A 19,460-nucleotide genomic window follows, 5' to 3' on the forward strand; every position below is an offset into this window, starting at 1 on the left:
GACTCTAGACGTCCTCACACTATGCATGAGGACATCCAGTGTTGTCTAAAACCGCATAGGAAAGCATTGATTCAATGCTTTCCTATACGGTAGTCCTAATGTGCTCGCTGTTCATGCGCACAAGATACTCGACAACGGGTGATGTCGGCGGTGGAGCGAAGGTGAAGCCTGACCTAGCGCTAAGGAACATCGCCCAACTTTGTATTCCTAGCACTATAGTTTCTCGTTACCAAATACGAAGGTCACCGCAGCTGCGGCTCCTCCCCTGGCTGAGATCATTGCTGCCCAAATGCTAGAAAAGACCCCATCCATGGGCATGCGGTCTGTAAAATAGCCGAAGGGGACAGGGAACTAGTGGGCATCAGATGGGGATTACTCTAGTATTAATGGATTAGGACCTAGTGTTTCCCGTGGCCCTTTCTTAGTAAAGAGAAACTCCAGGCAAAGGCTGAACTATTTGTTAATGTGTAATATAATGTAGAGCAAATGGAAAACATTGATACATTTTAAAATATAATGAAAATAGATATATTTTGATCTGTAGGCTTTGCAGCTTCTGAAGTAATCTCCTCCTAAAGCATAACAATATTGTGTCTTTGCTGCAAATTTCTGAGTTTCTGAGATTATCTGATAATTCAGTTCACAGGCATTTTAGATGGGTATGACAAGGGTCTCTTGGAGTTTAAAGTAATACAAGTACTTGTATGCGAGAGGAAATCCTTACTCTACCTCTCTGGGACATATTCGAGTTAGGGTAGATTTTGTGGGGTGGAATTTTTCCCCATACTATGTACTGTGCTAGCGACAGTTACATGGGCTTGCTTCCTTGTTCTATAACGTATGCTAGAAACATAATTATAGTGCTTGGAGTGTTCATTTTATGGTAAAATAATAATTTAGGCCTGAGGATAACAATTAAAAAAAAAAACATACAACCATCCTCCTCTAGAAAAAAACATACAACCACCCTCGTCACTTCTAAAATGAATGACCCGTGAGAAGTATTGCAGTAATTGCAGTAATGTTATTTCTTACTGTTTAAATTCTACTGCCAAATATTCAGTGCTTGATAAACATTCTAATAAGCTTTTTCATCTTAACAAATAGCACACTCAAGTTTGAGTTTCAATGAGACAAAACATCTGTTTGTAGAGCAACTTGGGCTGGCATGTATAAAAAGGGATACCACTGCAGGTTACACACCATTTCATCTGGTATACAATACAATGCGTTTTTTCCTTAACCCCTTAAGGACCAAACTTCTGGAATAAAAGGGAATCATGACATGTCACACATGTCATGTGTCCTTAAGGGGTTAAAGGACCACTATAGTGCCAGGAAAACATACTCGTTTTCCTGGCACTATAGTGCCCTGAGGGTGCCCCCACCCTCAGAGTCCCAATCCCGTGGCGCTGAAGGGGGAGGAAGGGGTTAAACTCTTACCTCTTTTGCGTCCAAGTAGGCATTACTCTTACCTCGGTGCTGGGACTCTCCTCCCTCTTCTTCCGTCATCGGCTGAATGCGCGTCAAGAGCTGCGCGCGCATTCAGCCAGTCCATAGAAAAGCATTCTCAATGCTTTCCTATGGACGCTGGCGTCTACTCACTGGACGCTGGCGTCTACTCACTGTGAAAATCACAGTGAGAAGCGTGGAAGCGCCTCTAGCGGCTGTCAGTGAGACAGCCACTAGAGGCTGGATTAACCCTAGTTTCTCTGAAACTGCTATATTTACCGCAAAAAGGGTTAACCCTAGCTGGACCTGGCACCCAGACCACTTCATTAAGTTGAAGTGGTCTGGGTGCCTATAGTGGTCCTTTAAATGAAAGCATATCATCTTTCATGTATTTCATTAGTTAACCAAAAAGAATTAAACATAAATGCAGACACAATTAACCCCTTAACTACCATTAATACTAATAATAGAGGGGGGGGAGGGGGGATTGAGGCCCAAATTAATTATACAATTGGAGGGTTGGACATGCCATAATAATATTAATATCTGATTTAAAAAGTATTCGCTTTATACAGGCCTGGCACTGGAGAGAGGCCTAACCTTACTCCTGGTTTGCCGAAATCTCTGCTTGTCTCCTGCATTTCTTGAAGCTGGAAATTGGCTGACCATAAACTTCATGTGAAACATTAATGCTAGGGCCCTGGGCTCCCTTAATAATTGCAGATGCCATCTTGTCCTTATTTGTTTCCACTTATTTTTTATTTTATATACCTTAACTCTCACCTTATGCATTGCGGTTGTGTTACTGTGCAAGCGGTTCTAGTGGTCTTATTTGTCACATGCTAGCCTAGACTGTTTTAAAGCATTATTAGTCTACTACGAGCCTTCCTGTCTAGATAACCCTAGCCATTTACAAGTATAGCTTTTGTTTCATATTTAGAAGTGCATGCCTCATTATAAAAATGGTTCTGAAATCTTGAAATGCCAAACTATTGTTATGCTCTGTAATGTATTGATATTGCCATCGCTGTTGGGACATTGCAAGCTTCACTTTAACAAAAAATTCCAGTAAAAATTACAAATATATATTAGCATAACTTTTATTTGAAGCAAGGGATGCACAGCTAGCATATAAACAAATCACAACTCAGCAATTGTATGTATCAATTGCTTCGCAGACAAACAGAAGTAAATTTACATCATTTTAATTTTCATCCTTTATAACATTTTTCGGAAAATGAAAAGCTTTAGACAGTAAATAGTGTCATTTATCTTGCAATATTTCACACAGGATCTGAAATTTAGAGATATTTGTTCCTCTACAGGGTGTTAACAATTCTTAAAGAAGCACTATAGGGTCAGGAACACAAACATGTATTCCTGATCCTATAGTGTTAAAACCACTATCTAGCCCCCTTGCCCCCCTTTGCCTCCCTAAAGATAGTAAAATCTTACTTGTATTCAAGTTTGAACCTGCTGCCTCTGTCTGTGAACTTCCTCTGACCTCTGACATCATCAGAAGTGGTGGCCTGATCCAATCACAATGCTTTCTCATAGGATTGGCTGAGACTGAGAAGGAGTCAGATCAGGGGCAGAGCCAGCACAATTCAAACACAGCGATGGCCAATCAGCATCTCCTCATAGAGATGAATTGAATCAATGAATCTCTATGAGGAATGTTCAGTGTCTGCATGCAGAGGGAGGAGACACTGAATGTTTGGATGCATTTTAGGCAGCCATGACCCAGGAAGGATCTCTAACAGCCATCAGAGGAGTGGCCAGTTAAGTTATCACTAGGCTGTAATGTAAACACTGCATTTTCTCTGAAAATACAGTATTTACAGCAAAAAGCCTGAAGGTAATGATTCTACTCACCAGAACAAATTCAATAAGCTGTAGTTGTTCTGGTGACTATAGTGTCCCTTTAAAGTATAAATGAGGTTGAGCTATGCTTTATGGATTAGATTTCACACTGCAAAATACACTGCGTGCAGAATTATTAGGCAAATTAGTATTTTGACCACATCATCCTCTTTATGCATGTTGTCTTACTCCAAGCTGTATAGGCTCGAAAGCCTACTACCAATTAAGCATATTAGGTGATGTGCATCTCTGTAATGGGAAGGGGTGTGGTCTAATGACATCAACACCCTTTATCAGGTGTGCATAATTATTAGGCAACCTCCTTTCCTTTGGCAAAATGGGTCAAAAGAAGGACTTGACAGGCTCAGAAAAGTTAAAAATAGTGAGATATCTTGCAGAGGGATGCGGCACTCTTAAAATTGCAAAGCTTCTGAAGCGTGATCATCGAACAATCAAGCGTTTCATTCAAAATAGTCAACAGGGTCGCAAGAAGCGTGTGGAGAAACCAAGGCGCAAAATAACTGCCCATGAACTGAGAAAAGTCAAGCGTGCAGCTGCCAAGATGCCACTTGCCACCAGTTTGGCCATATTTCAGAGCTGCAACATCACTGGAGTGCCCGAAAGCACAAGGTGTGCAATACTCAGAGACATGGCCAAGGTAAGAAAGGCTGAAAGACGACCACCACTGAACAAGACACACAAGCTGAAACGTCAAGACTGGGCCAAGAAATATCTCAAGACTGATTTTTCTAAGGTTTTATGGACTGATGAAATGAGAGTGAGTCTTGATGGGCCAGATGGATGGATTGGTAAAGGGCAGAGAGCTCCAGTCCGACTCAGACGCCAGCAAGGTGGAGGTGGAGTACTGGTTTGGGCTGGTATCATCAAAGATGAGCTTGTGGGGCCTTTTCGGGTTGAGGATGGAGTCAAGCTCAACTCCCAGTTTCTGGAAGACACCTTCTTCAAGCAGTGGTACAGGAAGAAGTCTGCATCCTTCAAGAAAAACACGATTTTCATGCAGGACAATGCTCCATCACACGCGTCCAAGTACTCCACAGCGTGGCTGGCAAGAAAGGGTATAAAAGAAGAAAATCTAATGACATGGCCTCCTTGTTCACCTGATCTGAACCCCATTGAGAACCTGTGGTCCATCATCAAATGTGAGATTTACAAGGAGGGAAAACAGTACACCTCTCTGAACAGTGTCTGGGAGGCTGTGGTTGCTGCTGCACGCAATATTGATGGTGAACAGATCAAAACACTAACAGAATCCATGGATGGCAGGCTTTTGAGTGTCCTTGCAAAGAAAGGTGGCTATATTGGTCACTGATTTGTTTTTGTTATGTTTTTGAATGTCAGAAATGTATATTTGTGAATGTTGAGATGTTATATTGGTTTCACTGGTAAAAATAAATAATTGAAATGGGTATATATTTGTTTTTTGTTAAGTTGCCTAATAATTATGCACAGTAATAGTCACCTGCACACACAGATATCCCCCTAAAATAGCTATAACTAAAAACAAACTAAAAACTACTTCCAAAAATATTCAGCTTTGATATTAATGAGTTTTTTGGGTTCATTGAGAACATGGTTGTTGTTCAATAATAAAATTAATCCTCAAAAATACAACTTGCCTAATAATTCTGCACTCCCTGTAGATGAAAATAAAAAAGATTATACTTGATTTGGGTATTGAAGGGGCTAAGAGTTGATAATTTTCCATTGAATGTTAAGGAGCTGTAAATGAGTGGGGATGCTTTTGACTGACTACTTTTGATGCCTTTCTGACAGAAGACACACAGTATCTGCCATAATAAGATGGGATTTACTTAATTCTTTGTTGTGTTTTAGTTAAGGAATAGTCACTGTATACTGTATATAGTATGTATTGGGTTAGGATCAGGGACGTTTTAGCCGCGAGGCAAACAAGGCATTTGCCTTGGGCGGCATTTTCCAGGGGGCGGCAAAGCCGCCCCCAAATGCCCAGGGCAAATGTCTTGTTAGCCTTGCAGCTAACTGACAAGCCGGCCGGGCGTGCAGGCTGCTGTGCGCTGGCTGGCTGGCGGGCGGCTGGTGAGGGAGCACTTCCTTTGAGCTTTCTGCTCAGCTCCCTCGCGCGCCGCAGAGTGAGGCTGGGAGCCGGAATATGACGTCATATTTCGGCTCCCAGCCTCACTCTGCGGCGAGCGAGGGAGCTGAGCAGACAGCTCAAAGGAAGTGCTCCCTCACCAGCCGCCTGCCATCCAGCCAACCAATGCACAGCAGCCTGCCCATCAGCCCCAGGGAGAAAGACAACCCCCCCCCCCCCCAGCATTCCCACAGGTAAGGAGGCTGGGGGGGGGGGGGTGTGGTTTAAAAAAAAATGTGTTAATGTGAGTGAGTGTGTGTGTATGTCTGTGTGTGTCTGTCTGTTAGTGTGTGTGTCTGTGTATGTCTGTGTATGTCTGTTAGTGTGTGTGAGTGTGTGTGTCTGACTGTGTGTGAGTGTCTGACTGTGTGTGTGTTTGCCTGTGCATCAGTGTGTGTGTCTGTTAGTGTGTGTGTGTCTGTTAGTGTGTGTGTGTCTGTTAGTGAGTGTGAGTGTGTCTGTTAGCTAGTGTATGTGTATCTGTCAGTGAATGTGTGTGTGCATTTATTCACTTATCATACTGAGTCTTTTAAAGTGGTGCTTTTGTCCTCCCCCCTGGCCACCCCTAAGCGGCGGGTGGGGGCCCTAAATCCCAATAGGGGGGGAACCTAATGTCCTCCCCCCCGGCCCCCACCCCTGAGCGGCGGGTGGGGGCCCTAAAAAAAATGTCCCCCCCAGGTGACTAGGGGTCCCCAAGCCCCTTGTCTCCCCCTCCCCCCCGCAAAAAAATGGTCCCCCTACCTACCCCCCTCACCCTAAAAATAAGGAGGGGGAGTCAATAAAGCTAAAAACCTGTAAATAAATAAAAATAAACTTACCATAGATGTCTTCTTTTTTCTAAAATCTTCTTTCTTCAGCCCCCAAAAAGGCCAAATAAAAAGCCAATATAACTGTCGCACTTAAAAAAAAAAAAAAAAAAGAGCGCAAAAAAAAATTAATCCTTGTTCACCCTTTGAGGGCACGCCACGTACTGAGCTCCACAGGGCGGGTCAAGGCTTATGAAGCCTTGCCACGCCCTGCAATTAGGCTTAGAACACTCTGATTGGTTGGTTTAAACCAATCAGAGTGCTCTGTGTCATTTTACACAGCGTGGGAAAATTCCAAAGAACTTTCCCACGCTGTGTAAAATGACACAGAGCACTCTGATTGGGTGGATTTCAAGTTCTGTGGAATTTTTCCACGCTGTGTGATTTGACTCATAACACTCTGATTGGTGGATTAAGTAACCAATCAGAGAGTTATGAGTTACGAACACGCTACTATTCGCCAGCGAACCATTCGGGACATCACTAATGGCCAGCATTAAGTCTTTCAGCAATTTTAGCTACAGTAGGTCTTCCGTGTGATTGAACCAGATGGATAAGCCTATGCTCACCTCGTGCATTAATGAGCCTTGAGTGCCCATGACTCTAATGCCGGTTCACTGGTTGCCCTTCCTTGCACCACGTTTGGTAAACACTAACTACTGCATACCAGAATATTGGGTACACCCCAGATTACTTGCTGATTTAAAGATGCTCTGACCCATCAGTCTAGCCATCACTATTTGGTCCTAGTCAAAGATCCTAAAGTGATTTAAAACCCCTTCAACCTGAAGTCAGTGGATAGTCAATGCATTGTTAAACACAGATCTGCACACACCAGTCAAGTCATAAGACTTGCTTTTACCACAGAAATCTCAAATTTGCAGTGATGTGACTACTGCATGGGGTTTTAGGTGGGCATATGCAAATGAGTTCAACAAAGAATTACCCACCCAAATACCTCCTACCCCCCATATCTTCCTCCAATAGTTCCCACCCCCTGTTGCATCCATATCTTCCCCCAATATCCCCTCCCCACTCCATCCATATATTTCCCCTCCTTCCTGCACAAGCAGCAATCTTCTGACTTCCTCACAGAATCACAGTTAAAATGTGGGAGACTCCCTCAACGTCCGGGAGAGTTGGGATGTCTACCTAGGTATTCCCTAAAAAAGTATTCTTTTTCTTTTCTAACTTAAAAACAAGGAGACATATGGGACAAATAAGGACATTTTAAATCTGCAGAATAACAGCCCCACTTTCATTTTGTGTTATATAATTTTAGATGTTTAAGTGGATCTGTCTATTAGCACTGTCTGTAGCCAATATTATGATTAAAAATAATGTGATCAATTGTCAAGAAAATTGCTTGATTTTATGTTCTTTTCTGTAGGTTAACAAAATGCCACAGACAATTAATACTCTTCTTCTAACCCTAACTGTTCTGGCTTCAGGTAAAGCAACAGGTAAGTTGGTAATTGTTATTATTTTTTATATTAATGAAGGTCAAAAGCTTGCAGAAGTTCAGGCTATGCATATTAGAGTTTTAAATAGATATTTTATATAAAATGTATTTAAACTGAATAAGGCTGTTTTGGCTTTAAGAATTTATATACGGTATATATCGGTGACAAGATGCAAAATAAATATTCCTGTGTTATATATTTGCTACGGGAAGTTTTTTGTCTCAGATACCTTTTGCATACTCTAATATCTTTAAACGTGACCTTTCATGTCGTTGAGTGTATATTATATATTTTTTTAAATTGAGCTTTCAGCGTAGCATGGCTGATGCCTGAATTGGGAAATATCCTATGGAACCTGAAACAACTTACTGTAACCTAATGTTAAGAAAACAAAAAGACAACAAAATCAGGATACACCCGATTTCCGTGGTCTGGATTGGGTCAATGAGGTAATATGGGCATAACCCAAAATAAAATACAATAGAAAGAAATTAATAAGGTAAGGAACCTATCTACAAAGGGTAGGGACCTACCTTACTGAAATTACTTCTTAGTAGCTCGTTCCAAGGTAATAGCAACAAATATATTAGAAAACTAGTAAAATGCTAAACTTTATTAGTAGTATATTTAGAACCTGAGTCTAAAATATAATAAAGAGAAAAAAGTGTAATAAGAAGAGCGGGGAAAATAATTAGTTAAAGGATAATATAAAGGGCTAAAAAAACAAAACACAACAATCCCTAAAGACCCTTATTCACTTGAATCCCATATATGGATTGTTTTTAAAAGTTTAGCATTTTACTAGTTTTCTAATATATTTTTTGCTATTACCCTGGAATGATCCACTAAGAGGTAATTACAGTAAGGTTGGTCCCTACCCTTTGTAGATAGGTTCCTTACCTTATTAGTTTCTTTCTATTGTAACCTAATGTTCCCTTTTTACATATATAGGTGCGTGGAGTATCCCTTTAAATCTGAGGAATGGGCAATGATAATCCAAAAAGTATAGAGGACTAAAGGGAACTTTGGCACTTTCAGATGTGAATTTTTGCAGAAGATTGGGCACTTTGTTTGTTAAACATTCACCATTACTGCTGTAGAATTGTAACAGTTTTGTCAGAACAAGATTACAAATTATCATGAATACTGTTGCTGACAATGGTGACGTACCAGGAAAATGAAAGACAGTAAAAATACCTTGGAGATTACCATACTGTGTATTTTTTTAATCTGTAATTATTTCCGCTTCCGGGCAACTGGCCACAAATCGGTGCAATGTTAAACTATAATCAATTATGACGTTTGTAACTCTTTAGAAATCAGAAAACATTTCAAGATAAATTTTATGTCGTAGTATGTCTCAATCGTTTAACAATGTAATATTTACGGGGTTTATTTTCACACACAAACTCTGTTAACATTTACATATATACATAATGAGTATATATGTAGTGGAATGGGCCTTGGGACGGTACCCTTATGCCTGCTGTGGGCTGTCCGTGCTGGTTTTCCCCCTCCCCGTTGTCCCCTATGTTTGGGGCTTGCAGTCCCTGTGTGGGACAGATCTCCCTATTATTGAATTACCATGCTGTAACGGACCGTTTCACTTACAAGAGGATAAAACCCAGTTTAGGCGATAATCCCCTTTTCCATAGACCAGCAGCTACTGCAAGTACCAATCTCCCGGACTGCAAACTGTACAAATCTTCCAACTCCCGAACTGGAAACACATGAACCCTGGAATAGCTGAACAGGAAAAGCATATAATCCGCTTACACTCCTGGCAGTCAGCATACAATCCAATTCCCCCAAAAACAAGACGACACATCGGTTTGAGGGTCAAGCAGAATCTCAGGTCTGGAACACCCAGCCTGCTTTTTATTACAGTTGTGCACATACAGGACACACCCAGGGGGAGGCATAAAACAACCAATCAAATAATAGTACAACCCACACATCCCCTCCCCTCAGATAAGCAATTAACATAATTACTACATACAGTAAAAATACAGTTTCCACACATACTCTGTAACTTTAAAACCATACATCACATTCACATAAAAATACATATCCACAATCAATCCATTCAGGGGAACAACATATTAAAAAATGAATCAGACCAGGGGTTCCAAAGTTAGTAAAAGTATCTTTTGTTCCCCCTGGCTGGCAGTATTTTAATCTGGTCACACAGTAAAAGTAAAAACATCCCCACAATGCATCCTGGTTTCCTCCCTTCTGCCCTGGAGATAATTGGAGAAGTAATCCAATTATCTCCCAGGTCAAAGACAAAACTCCATTACACATGTGGGGACCTAAATACAGGATTATGTTTTAAAATATATAAAGTTACTTTTCATACATTAAACACAGACATGTAACATATCCCCAGATAGCTCAGGTCTGCGTGCACATTAGGTGAGTGGCACGCAGACCACACAAATACAGTTTAATTGCCATGGAGCCAAAGTCTTTCCCATAGTCTTTCATTATATGAATAGGCTCCATGGCATAGCTATCTGGGGGTATCACTGCTCACACAGGGCAAGTACCGAATGGCCCCCACTGTGTTTAAAGGGCCAGAATGAGTGACATGCACTCTGTTAGGGCCGAATATGTTTTGTAAAAGGGCCCAATCTCCCAGGGCCATAGTCCAGAGGCAAGAGGCGATCAAGCAGCTCCCTCCAAGGACACGTGGCGAGGTCGGTTTTTGCCACACATGCTTTTTTCCCTGTTTCGCCTGGCCATTCAGTAAATACCGTTCTCCAGATTTGCTACCACTGTTCTAGTCGACAACCGAACAAAATACTGAATGGCAGGCCACCTAGATGTTGAGCGTGCCGCTCATTAACACCAATAACCCTGTTCACACCTCCACAAACCGCAACTACATGAACGTTCCAAGCGGTCGGCTGGGTGGCCGCCATTCGTATGTGCGAACACATGGCGCCGGCCATCTTGGAATACAAACAGAGACAGCGGTGTTTGGTCGTTGAGTGTATGGAACTAAAATCAGCCACTCAATGGCGCGAACACCGCTGGGACTTCCACCTTCTGTAACATTCGTGGAGATTCAGGCGAACAGAGTGGCGTTCAGGGGGAGCAAACTCCTGAACCAGATACTTATAATGAACATATACACGAACACTTTTGCATTCGTTTTTCATGTATTTTATACTCCCAAAAGAGACGGACCGCACAGCCTAATTTCATTGAACCTTTTTGGGCAGGCGCCTCATGTGCAGTCAGTCTAAACTATACCCCGGTGGCGTTTTGGCTGCGTTCATGGGATCTGAGCGCGTTTTGGCGGTATTGGGCGCTCAGACCCACGCTATCCAGGGATATAGGACTTGAGGGGATACCTTGTGGGGAAATGTATGTTTTGGGGTGATAAAGATTGTACATGTCTACTTCTGCAAATGATATGCCATGATGGGGGTAATTCTCTTTCCAGGGCTACCATATGGTCTCAAAGGCAACAAAATGAATCTGGAAAATTTCAATATGGAAAAAAATTGAAATGGACAAGTCTTATATTTTACCTTTTAACTTTCCAAAACACTATAAAAACTTGACACGTGGGTACTGCTGTACTCATGAGACATCGATGAAAACAAAGATACAAGTATTTTAGAACAGTAAAATGTATACTGCTGATTATATATTACATTGATGGAAGGACAGATTTTTTGTGAAAAATGCAAAAAATAAATATGAACACTAACTTTGGCCAGTGTTTGTAACTAAGTGGCTACTAAAAATGACTGGACATTCGCCATTTTGAATGCCTTGGGTTGTCTTCTTTTGCAAATGGTAAGCCATGACTTTACTTCTGGGCTGACAAATGGTCCCAAAGGCAACATTGTCCCTGTAAACCAATCTGAAAAATTTTGATGTGTAAAACTGAAATGGGCAAGCACTATATTTGATCCTGTAACTTTCTAAAACACCATAAAACTTGTACATAGGAGGCATTATTTTATTGCAGTAATAAATTGAAAAACGCATTCTGACATTCACAGTTAAAATGCCATTCAAAACTTGGAAAATAACAAAATTGACAAAAGTCTTAATTTTTCAAATATTTTTAGATTTTATTTATATGAAATTATGTGTCATATATAAATATCTGATGTGAAATGAAAGCCCTGTTTCTCCTGAACAAAATGATATGTAATAGGTGTAGGTACACAGATAAAAGAGGCAAATTATGGTTGAAAAGTCAAATAGCTCATATTCTAAGTTTTGATTTAAATAGAACTTGTACAATTGCCTCCATCCTTAGGGGGTTCAACAACAGCACTTTAAGTAAACAACTAAAAAAAAAAATGCATTCAGATGGATACCCCCATATGACATAATGCTCCACAGCTGGGTTCGGTTCTGATAACATATCCTATATCTTTTCTCTGTTTTTTTTTTGGTTTTATTTTATGGGGGTTTGGAGGAATTCTGAAGCAGAAATAAGCTGCCCAATTCTTCTCAAGATCAAATGATGGTCCCCCCACTCTGTCTGAAATTATCTGAAGTTAAAATGTTAAAAATGCACATTTCAATTTTCAGCATTTGCCTTTTAATATAGTAGAGTAAACCCATGGTATTGGTTAGGATAAACACCTCCTTTTTGTCCTTGTGTTTCAAAGCTGCTGTTCCTCTCCCCTCTTCCCCCTTTTTTTTAAAATGTATTATTTCTAACTAGGCCATTTGGGAAATCTGTGCAAATCTTCCATATAGTACCACAAGCCACAGTTTCAAAACATTATATTGTTACATTATATATTATTTTATCCTCCCTTTACACCTCCTTGTGTGTCTCTTCCAATCATTGTTCATATCTTACTTCCCCCAGCCCCTTTGTGTGTCTTTTTCTTTTCCCCAACCCCTTTGTGTGTCTCTTTCTCCTCTGTGGGAAAAAAAGACTTTTAGAATACATTCATAACCAATGCTCCATGCTTATATGTTTTCTGTATGTTAGTCCATGTGTATATTTGACTTTTGAATTTACTATTATGACCTGGGGCTTCACCCATTTTCTGAATAAACTCCTCTGCTAATTTAAGTGGCCCTGAGTCTTCGTGTTTGTTTTTGGGAGAAGTTATCCCCTCCTTATAACTAAGGTTGCTACTATTATCACTGTAAATCATGAGAGCCTCTTAATTTGTGTCTCCACTAGTTCTTGGCTCTTATTCCCGATTGTGCCCTTGTTTTTAACACGTTCTCAGCTCATTTGGGGTAATGGAGCCCCTCTTGACTTTTGCTTTTGTTTTATTACTCGTTCTTGTTTCCAATGTAACAAAGACATGTACAGTTCTCAGTCAATGTACAAATCTCATTATAGCTATGGTCTCCCTGTCCAGGGTCTGAACATGTGTGGTGATAACAAGGTATGCCTCAGTGATGCCTCATTTTTTATTTTTTTCCTCCAGGATACCGTTTGTAGGCTGAGTGAGTCCTTCTGGAATGTGCTCTTATTTTCCCCACTACAGTGATGTAAAACAGCAGATATTGCACCATTAGTTTATTTCAGGTGTTGTTTTTTTTTCTCCCACAGTATCTGAGGCCTGAAAACTTATGAGACAAGATCTAGGGCGCTGCATGATCTCAAACGATCTAGAGCTTCGATAGCATTTCTGCAAGAATCATACTTTAGTGATAGTGCTCCTGAGCTACGTAGATTATCTCCTAGGTTACTTTACCCACAATATGTATGCTACATCAGCAGCAGGGGCGTATTAGCCACGAGGCAAACAAGGCATTTGCCTTGGGCGGCATTTTCCAGGGGGCGGCAAAAAAAGCCGCCCCCAAATGCCCAGGGCAAATGCCTTGTTAGCCTTGCGGCTAACAGACATGCTGGGCTGCCGGCGGGCTGCTGGGCGGTCGGGCAGCGCTGGTGGGCGGCTGGCGAGGGAGCACTTCCTCTGAGCTGTCTGCTCAGCTCCCTCGCGCGCCGCAGAGTGAGGCTGGGAGGCCGAGCCGGAATATGACGTCATATTCCGGCTCCCAGCCTCACTCTGAGGCGCGCAAGGGAGCTGAGCAGACAGCTCAGAGGAACTGCTCCCTCGCCAGCTGCCCACCAGCGCTGCCCGACCGCCCAGCAGCCACTGGACCACCAGGGAGGAAGAGAACCCCCCGCCCCAGCATTCCCAAAGGTAAGGAGGCTGGGGGGGGGGGGATAACATTTTTTACAAAAATGTGTTAATGTGGGTGTGTGTGTCTGTTAGTGTGTGTCTGTTAGTGTGTGTCTGTTAGTGTGTGTCTGTTAGTGTGTGTGTCTGTTAGTGTGTGTGTCTGTTAGTGTGTTTCTGTTAGTGTGTTTGCCTGTGAGTGTGTGTGTCTGACTGTGAGTGTGTGTGTATTTTAGTGAGTGTGTGTGTCTGCTAGTTTGTGTCTGCTAGTGAGTGAGTGTGTGTCTGTTAGTGTGTGTGTGTCTGTTAGTGTGTTTCTGTTAGTGTGTTTGCCTGTGAGTGTGTGTGTCTGACTGTGAGTGTGTGTGTATGTGTCAGGATCGGGACAGGGATCCAACACGCAGAGTACAAACAGGTACAGGATACGTATACCGGACCTTAGAATGGCCGGACTAACGTAGGTAGTAGTAAAGAATGGTCTAGAGACAAGCCGAGGTCGAGGGAACGAGAGAGCAGGTAAACGAGAGACAAGCCGAGTCAAAGGGTAATAGAGGTAAACGAGGTAGAACAGACAAGCCGGGTCAAAACCAAAGAAACTAACAGAATACAAGAGCACTGAGTGACTAGACAAGCTAGAACCACGACAGGGCAATGAACAAACGTAGAAAGCCCTCTTTTATACCCTGATTCTAAACAGGTAATCACGCCCCCGATGAATCCTCATTCGTGCTTGGGGCTTGATTGACAGATCGGGTTGGGTTGTCGTCATGACGTCGGCTACTGAACGCCGCGTCATAAAAGGAAGTGGATCCCTCGCGGCCGGCGTGTAAACGACCGAGGGAACCGCGAGGAACGAGTGATTCAACCCTTTTGCGAGGAAGAACGTCCAAGTGTCTCACCTCCACAGAGGTAGAGACAGCAGGTACCCTGACAGTACCCCCCCCCCTCAGAAACGCCCACCGGGCGGAAGGAACCGGGACGAGATGGAAAACGGGAGTGAAAAGCCCTGCGGAGGCGAGGTATCCAAGACCTCTCCTCAGGACCATATCCCTTCCAATCAACCAAATATTGTAACCTCCCCCGGGAGATACGAGAATCGATGATGGAATTGATCTCATACTCCTCTTGTCCCTCAACCTGAACAGAGCGAGGAGAGGATGCAGTGGAGGAAAACTTGTTACATATTAGGGGTTTTAACAAGGAAACATGAAAGGAGTTAGGAATGCGTAAGGCAGATGGAAGAGCCAGACGATACGCAACTGGGTTAATTCGAGTCAGGACCCTGTAAGGTCCAATGTAACGAGGAGCGAATTTCATAGAAGGAACCTGTCCCCTGGAACAAAGACTGGAACCGCCCTTCTATGTTTATCAGCGTGTTTCTTGAACAACATGGAATTATGCAGAAGAATTTGTCGAGTCTGATCCCACAACTTCCTCAGATTGGCAACATGAACATCAACCGACGGTACTCCCTGGGAAGGAGAAACCGAGGGAAGAATGGAGGGATGAAAGCCATAATTCATGAAAAAGGGGCTAGAACGAGTAGAATCACAAACGAGATTGTTGTGTGCGAACTCTGCCCAAGGAATCAGACCAACCGAATCGTCCTGGTGTTCGGAAACGAAACAACGCAAATATTGTTCGATCTTTTGATTAGTGCGTTCAGCAGCTCCGTTAGACTGGGGATGATAGGACGAAGAGAAATTCAATTTGATACCCATTTGAGAGCAGAATGACTTCCAAAAACGGGAAACAAATTGGGAACCTCTATCAGAAACAATTTCGGAAGGTATCCCATGTAAACGAAATATCTCTTTAGCGAATATCTCAGCCAATTCAGGGGAAGATGGAAGTTTAGGTAAGGGCACGAAATGAGCCATCTTAGTAAACCTGTCAACCACCGTGAGAATCACAGTCTGTTTTTTAGAAACAGGTAAATCGACAATGAAGTCCATAGCCAAACAGGTCCATGGTTTCTCGGGAATTTCCAAGGGATGCAAAAGCCCACATGGAAGCGTCTGAGGTCGTTTAGTCTTCATACAGACCTCACATGCTTCGACGAAATCCCTAATATCTTTACGTAAGGTGGGCCACCAGAAATCTTTGGCTATTAAGGAACATGTCTTACGAATGCCAGGATGCCCAGCCACCTTACTATTGTGAAAGCATTGTAGCAGTTCTAGTTGGAGTTCAGCAGGAACAAAATGCCGTGACTCAGGACTCTGACTAGGAGCCAGATGTTGTAGCTTCATAATCTCGGCAAGCAACGGAGAATGAATCCTGAGGCTAGTGTTGGCGATAATATTGCACTTGGGAACTATAGAAGAGAAAACCGTCTCAGAAATAGTAGAAGGTTCATGTTGGCGAGACAAAGCATCGGCCTTAGAGTTCTTAGAACCAGGTCTATAAGTGAGCACGTAATTGAAAACTGGGTGAGGAACAAGGACCAACGAGCTTGTCTGGCGGATAAGCGCTTTGCCTCCCCAATATAAGACAAGTTCTTGTGATCCGTCAGAATAGTAACAGGATGCAAGGTCCCCTCCAATAAATGTCTCCACTCCTTTAAGGCCATGATAACAGCTAGTAGTTCCCTGTCACCAATATCATATCTGCTTTCAGTCCCAGATAGTTTCTTGGAAAAAAAACCACATGGATGTAATGGTTTATCCACGCCTAACCTTTGAGACAAGATGGCACCTATACCTGTCTCTGAGGCGTCTACCTCGAGTAGGAAAGGTAAAGTTGTATCGGGGTGAACTAAAATTGGTGCAGAAGCAAAAAGTTCCTTAAGTGTCTTGAAGGCAACGAGAGCTTCAGTAGACCAAGTCTTAGTGTCAGCCCCCTGTCTGGTCATATTGGTAATAGGAGCAATAATGGAAGAGTATCCTTTAATGAAGCGCCTATAATAATTGGAGAATCCAATAAACCTCTGAATGGCCTTGAGACCCCTAGGTAATGGCCAATCTAAAATAGACTGGAGTTTATCCGGATCCATTTTAAAGCCTTCCCCAGAAATCACGTAACCAAGAAAGTTTATCTGAGATTGATCAAAACTACATTTCTCCAATTTGCAGTACAACCCATGTTGTAGGAGTTTGCGCAATACCCTTCTGACTTGTCTGTGGTGGGTCTCAATTTCTCTAGAGTGTATTAGTATATCATCTAAATATACAATAACACAATCCTGTTGAAATTCCCTAAGAACTTCATTGATCAGATCCTGAAATACTGCCGGTGCATTACAGAGCCCAAAAGGCATTACCGTGTACTCATAGTGCCCATATCGAGTATTGAACGCTGTTTTCCACTCGTCTCCCTGCTGAATTCTCACCAAGTTATACGCCCCTCTGAGATCTAACTTGGTGAAAATCTTGGAACCCTTTAAACGATCAAAGAGCTCAGTAATCAAGGGAATTGGGTATGCATTTCTGATAGTTATTTTATTCAGACCTCGGTAATCAATGCAAGGCCTTAACGTGCCATCCTTTTTATTCACAAAAAAAAAACCGGCCCCGGCAGGCGAGGATGATCTCCTAATGAATCCCTTGTCTAGATTCTCACGGATATACTCCTCTAAGACTAAGTTCTCCTTAGTGGATAAAGGATATATATTGCCCCTCGGAGGCATAGTACCAGGTAGGAGATTAATCTTGCAATCAAAGGACCTGTGTGGAGGTAAAGTATCAGCATTCTTCTTGTCAAAGACTGCCTTTAAATCTATGTATCGAGACGGTATTTGTAAGTCTGTAGACTGGGTGGAGTTAACCGGTGTATTACCTACGCAAAGTGGTGAGACTTTCTGTAAACACCTGTCCTGGCAACCCTGACCCCATGAAGTTATCTCCCCTAGCTCCCAATCAATAATAGGGTTATGTTTCTTTAACCATGGATACCCCAGAACTATAGGAACAGAAGGAGAAGATATAAGCATAAGGGATATATCCTCCTAGTGTAAGATACCAACAGTCAAAATAACAGGTATAGTCTCATGAGAAATCACAGGTTCAGATAATGGTCTACCATCTATGGCCTCAACGGCCAAGGGAGTATCTCTTAGCTGAGATGGGATAGAGTGTTTAGAAACAAAAACTTGGTCGATAAAGCTCTCAGCAGCTCCGGAGTCTATCAGTGCCATAGTCTTTATTACTCCCTTCTCCCATGCTAAAGAAACCGGTAGTAGAAGCCTGTGATCTTTATAATTGTGTATAGAGGACAAAATAGAAACACCCAAGGCCTGTCCTCTAGAGAAACTTAGGTGCGAGCGTTTCCCGGACGATTAGGACAATTTAGGCGAAGGTGCCCTCTTACTCCACAATACATACACAATCCCTCCTTTCTTCTGTACTGTCTCTCCTCTTCTGAGAGGCGAGTATTGCCTATTTGCATAGGTTCAGAAAAAACTGGGATAGTGGTTTGAGGACTTTGAAATAAAGGCGCTAGTTTAAAGGAAGGTCTACGAATATTATCACGAGTGTTCTGTCTCTCTCTTAAACGTTCGTCAATACGAGAAATAAAAGAAATTAAATCCTCCAAATTTTCAGGGAGCTCTCTAGTAGCCACCTCGTCTAGGATTACATCAGATAATCCGTTTACAAATACGTCTATATAGGCCTGTTCATTCCACTTAACTTCTGCCGCCAAAGACCTGAACTCTAGTGCATAATCCACAAGGGTTTGGTTATCTTGTCTAAGGCGCAATAGTAATCTAGCTGCATTGACCTTTCTACCTGGAGGGTCAAAAGTTCTTCTAAAAGCAGCGACAAAGGCATTATAATTATAGACTAACGGGTTCTCATTCTCCCACAGAGGATTGGCCCATCTCAGAGCCTTATCAATGAGGAGTGTGATAATGAATCCAACCTTTGCCCTATCTGTAGGGTAAGAGCGAGGTTGTAATTCAAAATGAATACCAATTTGGTTTAAGAAACCACGGCACTTCTCCGGAGAACCACCATAACGTACAGGAGGTGTAATACGGGAAGAAGCACCTACAGTGGCTACTTCTAGACCTGAACTTACAGGAGAGATGGACGTAGCACGCATCTCCTCCGGTGGATTACTAGATCGAGATAATAAAGCTTGCAGCGCTAGAGCCATCTGGTCCATTCTGTGAAACATGGCATCAAATCTAGAATCGGAAGGACCAACCTGAGTGTTTGTACCTGCAGGATCCATGGCCCTGTCGTAATGTCAGGATCGGGACAGGGATCCAACACGCAGAGTACAAACAGGTACAGGATACGTATACCGGACCTTAGAATGGCCGGACTAACGTAGGTAGTAGTAAAGAATGGTCTAGAGACAAGCCGAGGTCGAGGGAACGAGAGAGCAGGTAAACGAGAGACAAGCCGAGTCAAAGGGTAATAGAGGTAAACGAGGTAGAACAGACAAGCCGGGTCAAAACCAAAGAAACTAACAGAATACAAGAGCACTGAGTGACTAGACAAGCTAGAACCACGACAGGGCAATGAACAAACGTAGAAAGCCCTCTTTTATACCCTGATTCTAAACAGGTAATCACGCCCCCGACAAATCCTCATTCGTGCTTGGGGCTTGATTGACAGATCGGGTTGGGTTGTCGTCATGACGTCGGCTACTGAACGCCGCGTCATAAAAGGAAGTG

At 42.6% G+C, this 19,460-nt stretch overlaps 1 protein-coding gene across 1 annotated transcript in view; it reads left to right on the forward strand.

Moving 5' to 3' along the window:
• Positions 1-19,460, forward strand: part of LOC134570688 (interleukin-1 receptor type 1-like) — a 70,414-nt gene that overhangs the window by 4,850 nt on the left and 46,104 nt on the right. Inside the window, exon 2 of the mRNA XM_063428664.1 lies at positions 7,643-7,715. Within this exon, the coding sequence (XP_063284734.1) occupies positions 7,652-7,715 (64 nt within the window). The 5' untranslated portion in view covers positions 7,643-7,651. The remainder of the gene's footprint in view (positions 1-7,642; positions 7,716-19,460) is intronic.

This window comes from Pelobates fuscus, chromosome 1, assembly GCF_036172605.1.
Source record: "Pelobates fuscus isolate aPelFus1 chromosome 1, aPelFus1.pri, whole genome shotgun sequence".
In the NCBI taxonomy this organism is placed as follows: Eukaryota; Metazoa; Chordata; class Amphibia; order Anura; family Pelobatidae; genus Pelobates; species Pelobates fuscus.